This window comes from Saccopteryx leptura, chromosome 2 (assembly GCF_036850995.1).
Source record: "Saccopteryx leptura isolate mSacLep1 chromosome 2, mSacLep1_pri_phased_curated, whole genome shotgun sequence".
NCBI classification, from domain to species: Eukaryota; Metazoa; Chordata; class Mammalia; order Chiroptera; family Emballonuridae; genus Saccopteryx; species Saccopteryx leptura.
In genome coordinates this window covers 328,633,876-328,653,389 of record NC_089504.1, presented here as the reverse complement: position 1 = coordinate 328,653,389, position 19,514 = coordinate 328,633,876, and the positions used below count along the sequence as shown (strand labels likewise).

At 54.3% G+C, this 19,514-nt stretch overlaps 1 protein-coding gene and 1 long non-coding RNA gene across 3 annotated transcripts in view; both read left to right on the top strand.

Moving 5' to 3' along the window:
* Nucleotides 1-3,736: 3,736 nt before the first annotated feature.
* Nucleotides 3,737-19,514, top strand: part of LOC136391628 (uncharacterized) — a 63,370-nt gene continuing 47,592 nt past the window's right edge. The window contains exons 1-2 of one of the 2 annotated variants that reach the window (XR_010748875.1): nt 3,737-4,067; nt 4,415-4,563. This is a non-coding gene — a long non-coding RNA (uncharacterized lncRNA). Of the gene's footprint in view, nt 4,068-4,327; nt 4,564-19,514 lie in introns of both variants that reach the window. The other variant, XR_010748874.1, reaches the window with a different exon arrangement.
* Nucleotides 7,928-10,916, top strand: LOC136391624 (hepatoma-derived growth factor-related protein 3-like). Its single transcript, XM_066363381.1, has 3 exons — nt 7,928-8,385; nt 9,980-10,069; nt 10,876-10,916. Exons 1-3 carry the CDS (start codon nt 7,935-7,937, stop codon nt 10,899-10,901), a joined length of 567 nt encoding a protein of 188 aa, XP_066219478.1. The 5' UTR covers nt 7,928-7,934; the 3' UTR covers nt 10,902-10,916.

Genomic DNA, 19,514 nt, shown 5'->3' with positions numbered 1-19,514 from the left:
CACACAAAGTGAAAAGCTAAAACACACAGACAAAACCAGGACAAGGCATGTCATAAAAAGTCTTACCTCCCCCATTCCTGCTCCTCAGGCAACACCGTTTTTCTCCTCAGAGGCAACATGTCTTCCCAGAGATGTATGGATATTTCAGCATATGTATATATTTTCTTATTTTCTAAGTACCAGAATAGTATACCTATACTTTTACAACTTTATATTTTTAGCTAATTTCATGATATACACCTTTGTTTATTTAGTTACTTATTGACAAATGTCCTTTTCATTTTTTGTATATATAATGCTGCATGAATATTCTCGCAAGTAGCTTATTTCATACATATGTGGGTATAATAGGAGAAATTCCTAAAGTGGAATTTCTGGGTTAGAAGATACATAGATAAAATTTTTTTAAGTTATATTTTTATCACAAACTTTGAACCACAAATGTATGTATGTAACACATGTAAACTCTAAAGCATTATTGTATAATAATATATACTCATGGTTTTTACATTTTTATAACAACTTTATTGCATATATATATGGACCTAAACACTATATATATTATTCATCTCTGCTTGTATTTATTTCCCTTTAGAACATTTATGTTTTAGGATATAACATAACAGAGTGAATACACACTACATCTCTAAATTAAGTCACAAGGTAACATACATTAATGCCACCCCATAAAGTGCTTTCAGCAAATACTAAGTTTTCATAGTTAAATTTAGACTCTCCTTATGGCAACATAAGATATCAGAGGGTGTTCTGATGCCTATTTTCCTGTTGAAAAGCTTCAAGTCATTCATATCAACATTTGAATTGGGCTTTCTTGATTTAAAAAAGTGAACACACTCTGAATTTCAAAGTAGCTTATCTTTGGCTCTCTGTATTTTTGCTTGTTTTAAAAAAATTTTTTTTTCTTTTAATTTGTTGATTTTAGCTAGAGAGGAAGGGAGAGAAAGACAGGAACATCAATCTGCTCCTGTATGTGCCCTGACCGTGGATCGAACCAGCAACCCTAGCGCTTCAGGCCAATGCTCTCACCAGTGGAGCTATCCAGCCAGGACTTTTTTGCTTGTTTTTAAGAGATTAAAAAATTATCATTTTTTATGTAATCTTCTTGGTCTTGTTTTTTTCACTCAGTGGGTTTCTAGCATATTGATTCATAGAATCCATCCATTTTTACTGCTAATGATATTCTATGATTTAATTATGCATTTTTGTATTACTAAAGGATATTTGAGTTCTAGATTGGCAGCTCCATTTTTTTTTTAAATCTTTTTTGAGAGAGAGACAGTAGGGTAAGACGAGGGGAGGAGAGAGATGACAAACATCCACTCATAGCTGCATCACTTTAGTTGATCATTGATTGCTTTCTCATATGTACCTTGACCGGGGGATCCAGCTGAGCCAGTGACCTCTTGCTCAAGCCAGCGACTTGAGCTTCAAGCCAGTGACCTTTAGGCTTAAGCTAGTGACCTTGGGATCAGGTCAATGATCCTCCACTCAAACCTTTCCCTGCACTTGACGGGCGACCTTGGGGTTTCGTACTGGGGCTCTCAGTGCCCTGAGTTGATGTTCTATCCATTGAGCCACCCCAGGCCAAGCTCCATTTTTAATTTTGATAGCTATTTCAAAATTGTCTTCGTTGACAGTGGTCAATTCCCCCCCCCCCCCCCATCAACAATAAATGAGAATTCACAGTAGCATTTTGATGGAAGTTGGTTGACATTTCTGAAGCAATATTCTAGATCTCAGAGCTGTTTTATAAACTCTTTCATGGGCATTATTAAAGAGATGGAAAAGGGGACTCTGGTCCAAGGAGGACTCCAGGGGGACAGTGACTAGTCCTATATTACCTTATAAGCTAGGGCCAATGGAGAGGTTTGCAGATATCTGAGTGTAAGGCCAGGAGCCGCCATCGTGGCCATTCACATGCAGGTTCCCATTGGATTCGGGCAGACGATAAAGAAATGGCGGAGTCAGAGGATGGGGGGCCATCCTATTTATTGGTGTCTCACCAAGACAGGCAAACCACAAAAGAAGACAAGGGAAAAGCAGAAAACCAGCTCTTCCCATGAAGGGCAAGGGATCAGGGAAGCCCCTGCAATTGTGATAGCAGGAACTATGTGTCCAAGCTCCTGGTCTGTCCCACTTTATAGTGTAGAAAACCAAAATCCCTTAACCCAATATACAAACAAGGAAGTCTCCGATACAAAGTCACTTATCCAAGGCATAATTGGATTCCTCATGAGACTGCACCACCCAGATCATACAATCAGTCAAGGGTGTGGGGAAAAGCTTATTCCCAAAACCAAACCCCAGGCTACAACGACCTGGCCTGCTTATAGCCTGTCCCCCACACCCAATATAAGTCACAAGCGAGCAAACATATATATCATATTTACAAACTTATTTGACCAACACTGAGACATTAGTTTTATAACCTGGGAAGACAGCCATAGTACAATATTTGACCAGGGCTCGTTTTCTGAACTTGTTAGAGGGGTAGATGAAAAGAAGTCATTCTGCCTTTGAAACAATCTATTGTGACACACAAGGGGAAAAGCTTTACTGTGGTAAGAAACAGGGAGGAGGTCAAGTCCCAAGAAGAAACCCTATACTTGTGGTGAGCCAAAGGGCAGCGGGATGTCGGGAACAGCCCTCATCAGTTTTGGGTTGAGAGGGAATCTCACTAAGGAACAGAGGAGAGAAGAGACAGAGATCAGAGTCCAGACTGGTTGTTTTCTTTTTTTTTTTTTTTTAATAAATTTTTATTAATGGTAATGGGATGACATTAATAAATCAGGGTACATATATTCAAAGAAAACATGTCTAGGTTATTTTGTCATTAAATTATGTTGCATACCCCTTGCCCAAAGTCAGATTGTCCTCTGCCACCCTCTATCTAGTTCTCTGTGCCCCTCCCCCTCCCCCTAACTCTCTCCCTCCCTCCCTCCAATGTCCTCCCTCCCCCCACCCCTGGTAACCACCACACTCTTGTCCATGTCTCTTAGTCTCGTTTTTATGTTCCACCAATGTATGGAATCATGTAGTTCTTGTTTTTTTCTGATTTACTTATTTCACTCCATATAATGTTATCAAGATCCCACCATTTTGCTGTAAATGATCTGATGTCATCATTTCTTATGGCTGAGTAGTAGTCCATAGTGTATATGTGCCACATCTTCTTTATCCAGTCTTCTATTGAAGGGCTTTTTGGTTGTTTCCATGTCTTGGCCACTGTGAACACAGACTGGTTGTTTTCATTACTAGAAAGGACACTGTTTCTCAAAATCCAGATCCTCTCACGGTAGGGAATCCCCCCAATTAGGGAGGGGAGTGAGGACAAAGGTTTGTGTTGCCAGGGCCCCGCAAGGGGCTTATTGGAGTTGAGCTCCTCCTGCCCCAGGATGGCTGCCCTCTGCCACTGTCCTCTCTTCCCCCTGCACTTCCAGGTCCCCAGGAACCAGGAGGGTGAACCTTGTTAGCCCAGAGCTGGGAGCCTGTGGCTGAGCCCAGAGGAAGCGGGGGCCTAGGCTCAGATGCCAGATTGAGCAAGACAGAGAGCCGGCCCCTCTGATCCTGGTCAGAGGTATTTAGTGACACTAGCAATTCTGGGAAATTCAGAGGCAGGAAGTGAAAGAGGGGAGAATGAGAGGAAACCCTGAACTGTACCCACATGCCCCTGGTCTGGCCTTTCCTTTAAACAGCAGTGAAGAGTGAGGGTGACCATGTTATAGGGGTGAAGGGGACAGAACAGAAGACCCTTTCTCTAGGAAAAACAGTCAGTCCTTTCCCCAGCCCCCACTATGTTTTGCCTGAATTCCAACTCCATTTCTCCTGTTTACTGTCCAAAGTCCTGAGGTGAGCAGATGCCAGGTTAGAACCACTTGGACATTCAGACACAGGGGCTCAGGGCCTTCACCGGGACCAGGCCCCTCCCCTCCTCTTCCCTCCTGTCTAGCGCCACATGCCCCACTTCCCCTGGCTCCAGCTCCTCCTTAGCCTTGGGGCTGGGGAGCCTGAGGAGCTCCAGAGTAAGCCCTCCATGTTGTTAACAGGTAACCGAGGGTGGGGAGGATGGGGAGGTTGGCAGGCCTGGGGATGTTTGGGATTAAGGGGACCATAGTTCAGGAACAGTGGGGGCTGGATGGGAAGATGAGCATGTGGAGGGATGTTCCTCCTTGGCCATGGCACAGCCTAAGCCAACACCTGAGACGGGAGAGGACCAGGCTGTATTTCACCTCCCCAAACTCACCTCCAACCTCAGACCCAACCCAGGCTGCCGCCTTGACCTACCCTGACCCTACCCCCATCCCAGTGCCAGCCTCCATCTGAACTAGCATCTCAGCACAGCATCAGCCCTGCACTCGGCCCCAGCCCTGATTACAGCTTAGGCTCCACCCAGGTCCAGCTGCTGCACTGGACCCAGAATGGGCAAGGACTTTCAAGATATCCAGCATCTAGACTCGGAGGAAAATGACCACCCGCTCAGTAGGGGTGAGGGGCCAGGAGCCCGTGGGTACAATCCCAGGAGAGAAGACGCATTTTGGAAAGGCAGGTGTCCAGTGTTGGGGGCTTCACTTCACCTCGGTCTTGCTCCGGATTGCTCTCTCTGAGGCCGCTGTCACAGTCACTCCATGAGCAGGGTCTGGGCACCCCATAGGTGTTTAGGTGTGTGGTGCCAACCAACAGCTCTGCTTGCCCCCTGACCTCAGCTTCCTCTCCGTGCTTAGGACCCAGGAAAGGGTATGTGCTCAGCGGGAAGGAAGTAAGTGGAAGCTAGAGGTGACTTCCTCCCCTCTTCCTTCCACCCTTCCTTCTGACATGTGCTGTGTGTGTGACATGGGCCGGGCCTGTCTGTGCACATTTTGTGTGGGCAAGGACAGCACATTTAGCCAGGAGAGTGGATTTGTATGTGGGAGGGTGTGGGGATGGGTGGGACAATGGACACAGAGATACAGAGATACTGTGGAAAAGTCCCTCTCTCCCCAAGCCCCCACCTGGGTCTTTCTCTAGCAGATCCTGATGGAAGGCCCCATGTCTGAGAAAAGGTTTTGAGGCAAGAGAGGCCTGAACCATCCTAGCTGAAGGGCAGGAGCCAGGAGAGGGGAGGGCTGTAGGGTGTGTGAGATGTGGGCGCTGGTGATGGAGTGGGGCTCTGTGGAGACAGCACAGGCTGCTGCTCAGAGCTCGGCGAGAGGAATTGGCTAGCCTGGGCTGGGCAGAGAAAGCCCCCTTTCTGAGGCTGGCAGACTGCAGAGGCTGGTGCTATTGTGGGTGAGGGTGGGGTCTGGCAGGGCAGGAGCTGCAGGGGGGACAGGCGTTCTCAAGAAGGCTTCTCCTTTCCTTGGGGTGATGGGCTGGCAGGACTTCCTTCCGGGTAGTAGGCTGCCCAGGGCAGGGGCCACATCTGTCTCACTCCCCTGGTGAGATATACGTGATGTCTGGCATGTAGTGAACACTCAGAAATGCTTTTGGATGATGTTGGATCTTCTGAGGGTGAGACAGTTCAGAGTTGAAGCAGGAGGCTTGGCGAGAATCCAGAGGTTTTGGGTTTCGTGGGAGGAGAAGCTTACCCCAAAGGCCTGATGGATGACGCCACAGGGCACCTCTGAGGTGCTACCACCGTCAGCGCATTCTCTCCAGCAGCCTCTCTGTGGCCTTCAGGTGAGCCGACATCTACCACCTGCCCACCCGCAACCATCTTCCACTCATCCATGCCCCTTATATGCCCATGGTTTTCAGTAAATTTGAAACATTTTGCTCATTATCTGCCTTGCCCTTCTCCTTTTTCCTTCAAGGACTCCAATTCTGCATCTATTAGTTGTCCTACAGTTCACTGATGCTATTTCCATTATTTTTTTAATTTTACATTGATTTGAGAGAGAGAGGAAGGGAGAGAAAGAGAGGAACAGAGAGAAAGTAGCATCAACTTATTGTTCCATTTAGTTGTGCATCACCGTTGATTACTTCTCCTACGTGCCTTGACCGGAGGACCGAACCCACGACCTCAGTGTGCCAGTAGGATGTTTTATCCTCTGAGCCGCCAGACCAGGGCCACTATTTCCATTAGAAACATTTTTTTCTCTTGGTTTTTCTTTTTTATATAGTTACTATTGCTATGTCTTTAAGTTTATAACCTTTCCTTATGTATATCTAATCTTCCATTCATTGTACCCAGTATATTTTTTATTTCAGACATTGTAGTTTTCATGTCTAGAAGTTCAATTTGGGACTTTGAAATATCCTCCTTGAGATTCTACTTAACTTTTTGAGCATATGGAATAGTTATAATGGCTGTTTTACTGTCTTATCTGCTAATTCTAAGGTCTGTATCACTTCTGGATCAGTTTTGATAGATTTATTAACCTCCTTGTTATACAATGTGTTTTCTTGCTTCTTTGTACATCTGGTCAATGTTGTTGGATGCCAGGCATTGTGAATTTTACCTTGTGTGCTGGGTGTATTTGTATTCCCCTAAAAACTCTTGAACTTTCTTCTGGTATGTAGTTAAGTTACTTGGAGTCACTTTGGTCCTTTTTGGTGTTGTTTTTATAACCTGTTAGGCAGGTCTGAAGCGCTACTGTGGCAAGGGCTTTTGGTCCCCACACCCATGCTTGGTGGGTTGTGTTGGTAGGAATAGGCACTATTTCTGGCCCTGGATGAGTGTCAAACATGTCCTAATCCTTTCAGATTGTTTTTCTGGGTGTCTGTCATTTTCTTAACCTGCACACACTGCTCAGTGCTGAGTGCTTGAAGGGAACCCTCGACAAATTGCTGGGTTTCTCTGTGCAGCTCTCCTCTGATACTTTATCCTTTGAGGTCCAGTGACCTTGGTCTCCTTAGACCAGGGGTCCCCAAACTTTTTACACAGGGGGCCATTTCACCGTCCCTCAGACAGTTGGAGGGCCGGACTACAAAAAATACTATGAACAAATCCCTATGCACACTGCACATATCGTATTTTAAAGTAAAAAAACAAAACGGGAAGAAATACAATATTTAAAATAACAAATTTAAATCAACAAACTGACCAGTATTTCAATGGGAACTATGCTCCTCCACTGACCACCTATGAAAGAGGTGCCCCTTCCAGAAGTGCGGTGAGGGCCAGATAAATAGCCTCAGGGGGCCGCATGTGGCCCGTGGGCCATAGTTTGGGGACCCCTGCCTTAGACTCTTGGCTCCATCTCCTCAACTGGGAGCATGTGCTGGGCTCTGCTTAGATCGCCCCTCCCTGCCCCGTGGCCTGAACGCTTTCTCCCAGCACTGGGCTGGGACAATCATAGGGCTCATCTTGTTAGTGTCCTGTCTCTCAGGGATCAATTGTCCTGTTTCCTGAACTCGTGTCTTGAAGATGTTTGTTTCTTATAGGTATCTGTTTTTTGTTTTGGTTGTGTCTGGGAGGAGAGCAAACCTAGTACTTATTATTCCATGTTGTGCAGACCTTTTACCTACAAGCTTGCCTAAACAGCACTTTACATGTTTTAACTCATTTCATTCTCAGAAAAACCGGATCACACAACTACTATTCTTACCCACATTTTTTCTCTATTGTGGTAAAAACACATAATATAGGATCTAGAGGGGCTCAGAGGAGGCGCAAGGCCCAGCCTGCTGCGCCCGGAACCGGGAGGGAGGCCGGCGGCAGCATGAGGCAGGCGGCCTGGCGTCGGTGAGCGCGCAGCGGCCGAGCTGAGGCCGGGCGCCCCTCCTCGCCGCCAGGCCCTGATTTGCGGCCCGCTGCGCCCCCGCCCACCTGCCGCCCTTGCCGTCCCCGCCGCCTTCGCTTGCCCTAGTAGGAGCAGCGGCCCGCCCGCCCGCTGGAGGCTGCGGAGAGTGCGGCGCAGTCCGTTGGCCCGCGAGGGTGCGGCCTGCTGGCGTCTTCGGGCTAGCAAGCATGACCTGGAAGGGGAGCGGCCGGGATGGCACGTCCCCAGCCCCGCGAATACAAGGCGGGCGACCTGGTGTTCGCCAAGATGAAGGGCTACCCGCACTGGCTGGCCTGGATTGATGAACTCCTGGAGGGAGCAGTGAAGCCTCCAGCAAACAAATACCCCATCTTCTTTTTTGGCACCCAGGAAACTGCATTTCTAGGTCCTAAAGACCTTTCTCCATATAAGGAATACAAAGACAAGTTTGGAAAGTCAAACAAACGAAAAGGATTTAATGAAGGATTGTGGGAAATAGAAAATAACCCAGGAGTAAAGTTCACTGGACACCAGGCAATTCAGCAACAGAGCTCATCAGAAACTGAGGGAGAAGGCGGGAACACTGCTGATGGGAGCAGCAAGGAGGAAGGTGATCAAGTTGAAGAAGATGGAAAAGGCAGTAGCCGTGGCCACCATCAGAGCCGCCTGGCCCGTGCAGGTTTAGGTTTGCATTCAATTCCAGTCGATTGTAGAGAAACAACAGAGCCAAGAACTGGTGGTCCATTTTCCCTTATTCCTGCTCGCAACCCGGCAGTGAGAAAATACGCACAGCGGGAAAACACTTTCCTTTCCATTAAGGGCTCCCAAAGCCAATGACTTTCTCCAGTTTTTGCTAGAATCAAAGGCTTCACTCAGTCCCTGATGCATGCCTCCATTTTGGCTGACTCTTCCATGTGGCCTCCCTGCCCTCATACAACATGGGCTCCTCTCCACAAAAATGGGGTATTTCCTCTCCCCAAAATGGCCTCCTAGCTCCTTTTAAAACATTTTCGCAGGACAACCCCCTCCTCCAGTACACATTAGTATAACCAAGCCCCTTCCCAAGCATGAAAGGCAATTAGCTGTATCACCTGAGAGCATCATCACTTGAGCAATGGCCATCTTTAACAATAAGAATGAGAAAAAAACAGAAAATACAGATATTACAACTAATTTGCCTAATACATAGTAAGGACTCGGTAAAAATTACCTGCCACGGACCACTACGACTAGTCACTGTCCAGGCTCTGAGTGAAAACAGTTTGGAATGAAGAAACAAACTCAGAGTAAAAGGATGGGATCCAGAGGACTCTTTGGAATGCAGGTAGCTTTCAAGAGCGAGTCTCCACCCCAAACTGCTCTATTTATTGGGCAGAGTAAAATCATTAGCAAATCCAAGATATCTCTGAAACAGTCACATTTCCAAGGTAACCCAAGAATTCTCCCAAGTGCAGAAAACCCTCTACCCTGCATAACTGAAATCAACCAACATCAAACCAAACAAAGGGTGAGAGGAAGGGCATGTAAATTGCCTCTAGCAACTTAAACAAGTAGGGATGGGACCAGCAGAAACACTCCAGTATCACAGCTAACAGGGAGGTGTGGGGAAAAATTAAACCTTTAGCAACTTAAGCTAGCAAGTGAGGTGGGGGGTTGGGCAGACTGTCAGCTTGCTGCCAGTCCCCACACCGCTATCCCCCAAAAATCTAAACTGCAAGGACCCTGTCAGCTTGAAGTCTCCAACAGTTACCATTGATCTCTTCTGTTTCAAAAAAACAAAACAAAAATACCCCACCTATTCTAACAGGTTGATTATTCCCCTTGAACTTCAGTGTTTGGGGTTGTGCTGGTCAGGCAGCAGTGGGCAGGTGAGACCTGGAGGGGCTTTGAGGAACCCAGTACCCATAGCTGGTGGGTCACCGGGGCTCCTGCCCCCTCTGTTCCTTCCTCCCAACTGACTGCCACTCCTGTGGCTAGTACACAACAAGCAGGAGCTCTCAGTGCCTCTACTATGTTCTACATCCAGGTCCTGTCTTTTCAAATTCATCCTGTCTTGCATTGTCTTCTGACCTGCTTCTCATCACCTGCTCACCTGGCTCCTGTCCCTTTGCCGAGTCCTGGCCGTAATCTCCCACTTCTTAGGATCAGTGGCTGCTCCGCTATGAACCCTGGAGTTCTGCCAGACATCTGCTTCCGGCCTCTCCCGTAGGTTAAAAAAATAAAGCGGGCCTGATCTAGCCCCCCGAGTTTGCATTCCAGAGGTTTCCTCCCACCTTCAGGAAGAGTGTGGACTCACCTGCTCCTGTCTGGAGTTGATGACGACCAGATGCGCGTTCTCCAGCTGGCAGTACTTCTCAGCCTCGGGCCAGGTCAGTCCAGAGCGAGAGAACCAGTAGCAGCTGCCTTCATGCTCCAGCCAGTTAACGGGGCAGCATTCTGTGCCTGTGGGGAGGGGAGTGGGCAGGGGGAGATGAGATCCTGCTGGGGAGGCAGGCACACTGGGAACGGAGACCCCTACTGTCCCTACCATTGCTTCACAGGAAGGCCATCTGACAAGCCAGGATGCGCAGATCAGCTGGGAAGTGCTTCAGGTGGAAGAGCAAGGTGGCATGATCTAGGGGACAGAGTGACAGACAGTGATGTGGGCAGTGTGGGCACCATACCTACTAAGACCCCGCACAGGACTCCAGCCTTTGGGAAAATTCAACACACATTCACACACCACACATACATTCACACATACCACTCTCACGCACATACACTCTCACATGTCCACTCATGGGAGGGGCTCAGACCTGCTTTCAGGTCCTCCTGTTTCTCCAGCCTGGCTTCCAGAGATGTCACGCTGTCACGTATGCTGCCTCCTGAAAAAGAGAAAAGCTAAACTATTTTCCTTCCATTCTGCCTCCTAACACCGTCCATCGTCACCCCCTGGAGCACCAGTCCAAGCTCAGATCTCCGGCAGGGTGCTGGAGAAGTTGTTGAAAGCTTCTTTTAGGGTCCAAAACTCCACTTACATCTGTGTTCCTTGTCAGGAGGGAGAGCGCACAGGACGAAGTGAAGGGGTCTGTGCCCATGTGACAGCCCCATCACGGTCATGGCACTGTCTTCCTCACCACCCCCTCCCTGCCCGGATACTTGCTCAGCACTGCCCATATCTCCGCCTCCCCATCAGGGCTTCATCTCCACTGGCCCCTGTGACCCTCACTTTGGGACCCAATCACACAGATGGCCATCAGCAGCAGGAAGCTGAAGCCCAGGACCAGAAGACTGAGCCAGAACCTGGAGCAGAGGCTCTGCTGCCCACAGGGCTGGGAAGGAGGCGTCCCTGCAAGAGAAGCGGTGACAGGAGGAGGACTGGCGACAGCCAACCTAAGGGAAGCAGGGGAACAGAAGTCTGAGGAAGTACAGCCCAGGGGTGGAGGGAAGTACTTGGGGAGGGATTGGGGAGTCAATGGGCTGTGACCCCAGCATTTAAGCACTGCACACACACTTATTTGCACAAGTGCACCCACATTTACACATGCAAATATGCACACATGCCTACACAGGTGTATGCAACGCATCTGCACACGGCATTGCTACTATTCACATCATCTGTGTGTAAAGTCCCAATCTTAGACCTGGGGGACCTAGAGGACAGGCCCTGTGTTCTTCTTAAAATCCATACCTGGGCCCCTCAGACAAGTCCAAAACTGGACCCCCCACCCCGATTCCACTGGGATATTTAAGTCCAGGGCATTCCAGCCCAGACCACTCCCCAAGGGCTGCCCTCCAAGCCCATCCTCTCATCTCCCACATCTCTCTGCCCTTCCACCTCAGAAACCCTTGTTCCACTATAAACTCTCTCCCCTTAGACTCAGTCACCTCACAGAGACCTCCCCTGCCCCTTGGTCAAGCTGAATCCTGAACACACACACACACACAATTTTCCATTTCACTCCCACACTCATTAGTACATACACACTCATCTCTGCCAGCACTGCCAGCATCTCCTTTCATCAGCACCAGCCGCCCCGCCAACACCAGCAGCCCCTCCGCCGCCGCCCCCCCCCCAACAGCACGGGCCGCCCCGCCGCCGCCCCCCCCACCAGCACCGGCCGCCCCGCCGCCGCCCCCCCACCAGCACCGGCCGCCCCTCCGCCGTCGCCCTCCCACCAGCACCGGCCGCCCCTCCACTGCAGCCACCCCACCAGAACCAGCCACCGCCCCCGTCCCCGCCGCCGCCGCTGTCACAGCACCATCCGCCCCGCCGCCCCCCCTGCCAGCACCAGCCCCCCCGCCAGCACCAGCCGCCCCGCCGCCGCCACCCCACCAGCACCAGCCGCCCCCCCCAGCACCGGCCGCCCCGCCAGCACCAGCCGCCCCTCCGCCGCCGCCCCCCCCCCACCAGCACTGGCCGCCCCTCCGCTGCAGCCACCCCACCAGAACCAGCCACCGCCCCCGCCGCCGCCGCTGCCACAGCACCATCCGCCCCCCCGCCGCCGCCCCCCCCACCAGCACCAGCAGCCCCGCCAACACCAGCCGCCCCTCCGCCGCCGCCCCCCCCACCAGCAAAGGCCGCCCCTCCGCCGCCGCCCCCCCCACCAGCACCGGCCGCGCCGCCGCCGCCCCCCCCCACCAGCACCGGCCGCCGCCCCCGCCCAGCACCGGCCGCCCCTCCGCCGCCGCCCCCCCCCACCAGCACCGGCCGCCGCCCCCGCCCAGCACCGGCCGCCCCTCCGCCGCCGCCCCCCCCCCCAGCACCAGCCCCCCCGTCGCCGCCGCCTCCCCCCACCAGCACCGGCCGCCCCGCCGCCGCCGCCCCCCCCCACCAGCACCGGCCGCCGCCCCCGCCCAGCACCGGCCGCCCCTCCGCCGCCGCCCCCCCCACCAGCACCGGCCGCCGCCCCCGCCCAGCACCGGCCGCCCCTCCGCCGCCCCCCCCCACCAGCACCGGCCGCCCCGCCGCCGCCGCCCCCTCCACCTGCACCGTCCGCCCCTCCGCTGCAGCCACCCCACCAGAACCAGCCACCCCCCCCGCCGCCGCCGCCACAGCACCATCCGCCCCGCCGCCCCCCCCGCCAGCACCAGCCCCCCCGCCAGCACTAGCCGCCCCGCCGCCGCCCCCCCACCAGCACCGGCCGCCCCGCCAACACCAGCCACCCATCCGCCGCCGCCTCCCCCAGCACCGGCCGCCCCGCCGCCTCAACATCACCAGCCGCCCCCCCACCAGCACCAGCCTCCCCGCCAACACCAGCCGCCCCGCCGCAGCCCCCCCACCAGCACCAGCCGCCTCGCCAACACCGCAACAGCACAAGCCGCCCCGCCAACTCCAGCCGTCCAGCCGCCGCCGCCGCCGCAACAGCACCAGCCGCCCTGCCACCTACGCAGCAGCAGCACGAGCACCTGTCGCCTCGCCACCGCCGCCTCAGCACCTGCCGCCCCGCCGCCGCCCCAGCAGCACCAGCACCAGCCGCACCGCCGCCGCCGACGCAGCACCAGCCACAGCCGCCACCCCCGCTGCCGCAGCAACACCAGCCGCCCCGACGCCGCCGACGCAGCAGCACCAGCCCCCCAGCTGCCGCTGCAGGAGCACGAGCACCAGCCGCCGGAGCACCAGACGCCCCGCCGCCGCCCCAGCAGCACCAGCACCAGCCACCCCGACGCCGACGCAGCAGCACGAACACCAGCTGCCCCGCCGCCGCAGCAGCACCAGCAACAGCCTCCCCGCCGCCGCCGCAGCCGCAGCGGCACCAGCAATAGCCGCCCCGCCGCCCCCAAAGCACCAGCCGCCCCGCCGCCGCCTCAACAGCAACAGCACCGACCGCCCAGCCGCCGCAGCATCAGCACGAGCACCAGCGGCCGCCGCAGCAGCAGCACCAGACGCCCCGCCGCCGCCGCAGCCGCACCAAAACCAGCCGCCTCGCCGCCACCGCCGCAGCAGCACCAGCACCAGCTGCCGACGCAGCACCAACAACAGCCGCCTCCCCCGCTGCCGGAGCCGCAGCACCAGACGCCCCGCCGCCGCCCCAACAGCAACAGCTCCGGCCGCCCCGCCGCAGCCCCAGCAACAGCCGCGTCCCCCGCTGCCGCAGCAGCACCAACAGCCGCCGCAGCAGCAGCACCAGCACCGGCCGCCCCGCCGCCGCCGCAGCACCAGCACCGGCCGCCCCGCCGACGCCGCAGCAGCACCAGCACCGGCCGCCCCGCCGACGCCGCAGCAGCACCAGCACCGGCCGCCCCGCCGACGCCGCAGCACCAGCACCGGCCGCCCCGCCGACGCCGCAGCAGCACCAGCACCGGCCGCCCCGCCAACGCCGCAGCAGCACGAGCACCAGTCGCCCGCCGCCGCAGCAGCACCAGCACCGGACGCCCCGCCGACGCCGCAGCAGCACCAGCACCGGCCGCTCCGCGGACGCCGCAGCAGCACCAGCACCAGCCGCTCCGCCGTTGCCCGGAGCCCAGCGCGCTGAAAGCAGACTAATAGGGATGCCAAAAGAAAAATATGATCCAGATTCTCGCAAAATTTATACCATCATGTCAGCAAAGGAGGTAGCCAATGGGGAAACATCTCACTGGACAGAATTAGAAATCTGGGGCAATCCTTTATCACAGGATATGAGTTTATACCAGACCCAGATGGAACCGGAAAGCTACTGAACTTCATGCTTGACAATTCTGCAGTTCATCCAGAACAGCTTCTTCCGAGGCCATGGATTACATTAAAAGAACGAGACCAAATTCTGCCATCAGGTAAGTAGTTTCTTATTCTTCCTTGACTATTTTCAGAAATACCTGAATGCCATTTGGGTATTGTGATGTAATGAACAGTCTTTCATTTTACCTCCCCTGGATAGGTGGCTGTAAAAATACTAACGGATAGACTTTTTTTTTTTTTTTCCCTGAAGCTGGAAACGGGGAGAGACAGACAGACTCCCGCATGCGCCTGACTGGGATCCACCCGGCACGCCCACCAGGGGCGACGCTCTGCCCACCAGGGGGCGATGCTCTGCCGCGACCAGAGCCACTCTAGCGCCTGGGGCAGAGGCCACAGAGCCATCCCCAGCGCCCGGGCCATCTTTGCTCCAATGGAGCCTTGGCAGCGGGAGGGGAAGAGAGACAGAGAGGAAGGAGGGTGGGGGTGGAGAAGCAAATGGGCTCTTCTCCTATGTGCCCTGGCCGGGAATCGAACCTGGGTCCCCCGCACGCCAGGCCGACGCTCTACCGCTGAGCCAACCGGCCAGGGCCCGGATAGGCTTTTTAAAAATCCACAGTAATGCTTATGTACAGGACTTGCCCATCTTTCACAATGATGCAACTTTTGGTTTAAAATGATTCTTTGTACTACAGCCTTCCAGTTATCATCTTCATACAGGGTATTGGGAAAAGTAAGTAATAATGAATTTTCTTCTGAAAAGTTTTAACCTACTTAGGCATTTGCCATATTTTTCGCTCCATAAGACGCACTGTCCCCATCCCAAAAGTGGAGGGAAAATGCCCGTGTGTCTTATGGAGCGAAAAATATGGTATTTTATTAAATATTTTAACACACCATTTGGTTCAGAATATTTTTTTTATTTTTTTCCTTAAAACCCTAGGTGTGTCTTATAGTCAGGTAAGTCTTATGGAGCAAAAAGTACAATCTTGTTTGAGCAAGTAGACTAATAACACTTGTGAAAGAATAAGACTGTTTATACCTGCTATATTGGTGCCGCTGCAGCACCAGCCGCCACGCCGCCGGCGCCCCCCCCCCCCACCAGCACCGGCCGCCACGCCGCCGCCGCCGCCCCCCTCCACCAGCACCGGCCGCCCAGCCGCTGCAGCCACCCCACCAGAACCAGCCACCGCCCCCCGCCGCCGCCGCTGCCACAGCACCATCCGCCCCGCCGCCCCCCCCCCCACCAGCACCAGCCGCTTCCCCTCGCCGCCGCCCCCCCCAGCACCGGCCGCCCCTGCGCCGCCGCCCCTCCCAGCACCGGCCGCCCCGCCGCCGCCGCCCCCCCCCACCAGCACCGGCCTCCCCGCCGCCGCCGCCCCCCCACCAGCACCGGCCTCCCCTCCGCCGTCGCCCCCCCACCAGCACCGGCCGCCCCGCCGCCGCCCCCCCCACCAGCACCGGCCGCCCCTCCGCTGCAGCCACCCCCCCCCCGCCGCCGCTGCCACAGCACCATCCGCCCCGCCGCCCCCCCCACCAGCACCGGCCGCCCCGCCGCCCCCGCCCCCCCCCCCCACCAGCACCGGCCGCCCCTCCGCTGCAGCCACCCCACCAGAACCAGCCACCGCCCCCCGCCGCCGCCGCAGCCACAGCACCATCCGCCCCGCCGCCCCCCCCGCCAGCACCAGCCCCCCCGCCGCCGCCCCCCCCACCAGCACCAGCCGCCCCGCCAACACAAGCCGCCCCTTCGCCGCCCCCCCCCCCGCCGCCGCCGCCGCCGCCACAGCACCATCCGCCCCGCCGTCCCCCCCCGCCAGCACCAGCCCCCCCGCCAGCACCAGCCCCCCCGCCAGCACCAGCCCCCCCACCAGCACCAGCCCCCCCGCCAGCACCAGCCGCCCCTCCGCCGCCGCCTCCCCACCAGCACCGGTCGCCCAGCCAACACCGCAACAGCACAAGCCGCCCCGCAAACTCCAGCCGTCCAGCCGCCGCCGCCGCCGCAACAGCACCAGCCGCCCTGCCACCTACGCAGCAGCAGCACGAGCACCTGTCGCCTCGCCACCGCCGTCTCAGCACCTGCCGCTCCGCCGCCGCCCCAGCAGCACCAGCACCAGCCGCACCGCCGCCGCCGACGCAGCACCAGCCACAGCCGCCACCCCCGCTGCCGCAGCAGCACCAGCCGCCCCGACGCCGCCGACGCAGCAGCACCAGCCCCCCAGCTGCCGCTGCAGGAGCACGAGCACCAGCCGCCGGAGCACCAGACGCCCCGCCGCCGCCCCAGCAGTACCAGCACCAGCCACCCTGACGCCGACGCAGCAGCACCAGCACCGGCCGCCCCGCCGACGGCGCAGCAGCACGAACACCAGCCTCCCCGTCGCCGCCGCAGCCGCAGCGGCACCAGCAATAGCCGCCCCGCCGCCCCCTCAACAGCAACAGCACCGACCGCCCAGCCGCCGCAGCATCAGCACGAGCACCAGCGGCCGCCGCAGCAGCAGCACCAGACGCCCCGCCGCCGCCGCAGCCGCACCAAAACCAGCCGCCTCGCCGCCGCCGCAGCAGCAGCACCAGCACCGGCCGCCCCGTCGCCGCCGCAGCAGCACCAGCACCGGCCGCCCCGCCGCCGCCGCAGCAGCACCAGCACCGGCCGCCCCGCCGCCGCAGCAGCAGCACCAGCACCGCCCGCTCCGCCGACGCCGCAGCAGCACCAGCACCGGCCGCCCCGCCGACGCCGCAGTAGCACGAGCACCAGTCGCCCGCCGCCGCAGCAGCACCAGCACCGGACGCCCCGCCGCCGCCGCAGCACCAGAACCCGCCGCAGCAGCACCAGCCGCTCCGACGCACCGCTGCAGCAGCACCAGTACCAGCCGCTCCGCCGCTGCCCGAGCCCGGCGCGCTGAATGCACACTAATAGGGATGCCAAAGCAAAAATATCCTCCAGATTCTCGCAAAATTTATACCATCATGTCAGCAGAGGAGGTAGCCAGTGGGAAGACATCTCACTGGGCAGAATTAGAAATCTCGGGCAATCCTTTATCCCACGATATTATGAGTTTATACCAGGACCCAGATGGAATTTGAAAGCTACTGAACTTCATGCTTGAAATCCTGCAGTTCATCTACAGCAGCTTCCTCCGAGGCCATGGATTACAATAAAAGAACGAGACCAAATTCTGCCATCAGGTAAGTAGTTTTTTTTTCTCCCTTGACTATTTTCAGAAATACTTGAATGCCATTTGGGTATTGTGATGTAATGAACAGACTTTCATTTTACCTCCCCTGCATAGGTGGCTGTAAAAATACTAATGGGTAGGTTGTTTTTTTTTTAATTCACACTAATGCTTATGTACAAGACTTGCCTATCTTTCACAATGATGCAACTCTTGGTTTAAAATGATTCTTTGTACTACAGCCTTCCAGTTATCATCTTCATTCAGGGTGCTGGGAAATGTAAAAAAAGTAATAATGAATTTTCTTCTAAAAAGTGTTAACCTACTTAGGCATTTGCCGTAGTTTTCGCTCCATAAGACGCACTCCCCCATCCCAAAAGTGGAGGGAAAATGCCCGTGTGCCTTAAGGAGCAAAAAATATAGTATTTTATTAAATATTTTAACACATCATTTGGTTCAAAATATTTTTTTTCTTTTCCTCCTTAAAACCCTAGGTGTGTCTTATAGTCAGTTAAGTCTTATGGAGCGAAAAATACAGTAATCTTGTTTGATCAAGTAGACTAATAACACTTGTGAAAGAATAATTTAGACTGAGTTTATATTTGCTATATTGGAAACAAAATATGATGTCGGACCAGTGGTGCAGAAATGGTACAGGGTGAGCATTTGAGAAATTTAAGAATATGGTTTAGTACCTCTAGAACTGCATTAATGTAGAAAATATAAACCTTTATCTCTGTAGAGATTAATTAGTATTTGACACCATTTATAGGGCCTTCTACTGGTTACTAGACATTTTATGATCGGTAATTCTACTTAAAATAAGGTGTTATGAATTGGTATTTCTCCAGTTGCCTTCTTTTTAATCAAAAGAGTAATAGTTTTCATGGTACCTAAATTTCATTATAAAATTAACAAAAATTTTACTCTTTTATATGAAGATTAAACCAATAACTGAACACTTAGACTTGAATAATTTTTAACAGGTAAATCACAGAGTTAATTTTGTACTTTTTAAGCCCTTCTGTTATTTTTGGTTCGTTTGTTTGTTATGAAGTAACAGGTTTCATAAAAAAATGATTTGCGCCCTGGCCGGTTGGCTCAGCGGTAGAGCATCGGCCTAGCGTGCAGAGGACCCGGGTTCGATTCCCGGCCAGGGCACACAGGAGAAGCGCCCATTTGCTTCTCCACCCCTCCGCCGTGCTTTCCTCTCTCTCTCTCTCTTCCCCTCCCGCAGCCAAGGCTCCATTGGAGCAAGGATGGCCCAGGCGCTGGGGATGGCTCTGTGGCCTCTGCCTCAGGCGCTAGAGTGGCTCTGGTCGCAACATGGCGACACCCAGGATGGGCAGAGCATCGCCCCCTGGTGGGCAGAGCGTCGCCCCTGGTGGGCGTGCCGGGTGGATCCCGGTTGGGCGCATGCGGGAGTCTGTCTGACTGTCTCTCCCTGTTTCCAGCTTCAGAGAAATGAAAGAAAAAAAAAAAAAAAGAAAAGCATTCTTAATATTGCGTCCCTACATTTACATTAAGAAAAGAAACAACAGAAACAAGTTTTCATTAGTTGTTGAGTTCTCAGAGTCATGTGTTTTTGGGTTTTCCTTATTGAAAAACTAGTATGAATTTTGCTTGAGATATATGGTGCTTCCCTGAGTAGAATCTGAGTGCTAATAAACAATATACTAAAAATGCCTTAAAAAAATAATTTGTGGCAGTTAAGTCCGAAAATATGTGCCCATGCAAGAAACTGACCATGCTGGCCTTATATGTTAGTGAGTGAGACAACTGGTCACAATCTGGCACAATTTGGTTCATAATAAAAACAAAGTTTTAACAGTCAGATCAGACTTACTGCCCTAGCTCACACACATGTGAACTGAGAGTTAAAGAGGAGTGAAATCAAATGTAGGGTGGACCAAACTGAAGAGACTGACAGTATCTTAAAATAGAAGCTGCACATGATTTACACTCTCAGCTCTGCCATTTCTTGTGTTCTTTGACTGATCACTCACCCTT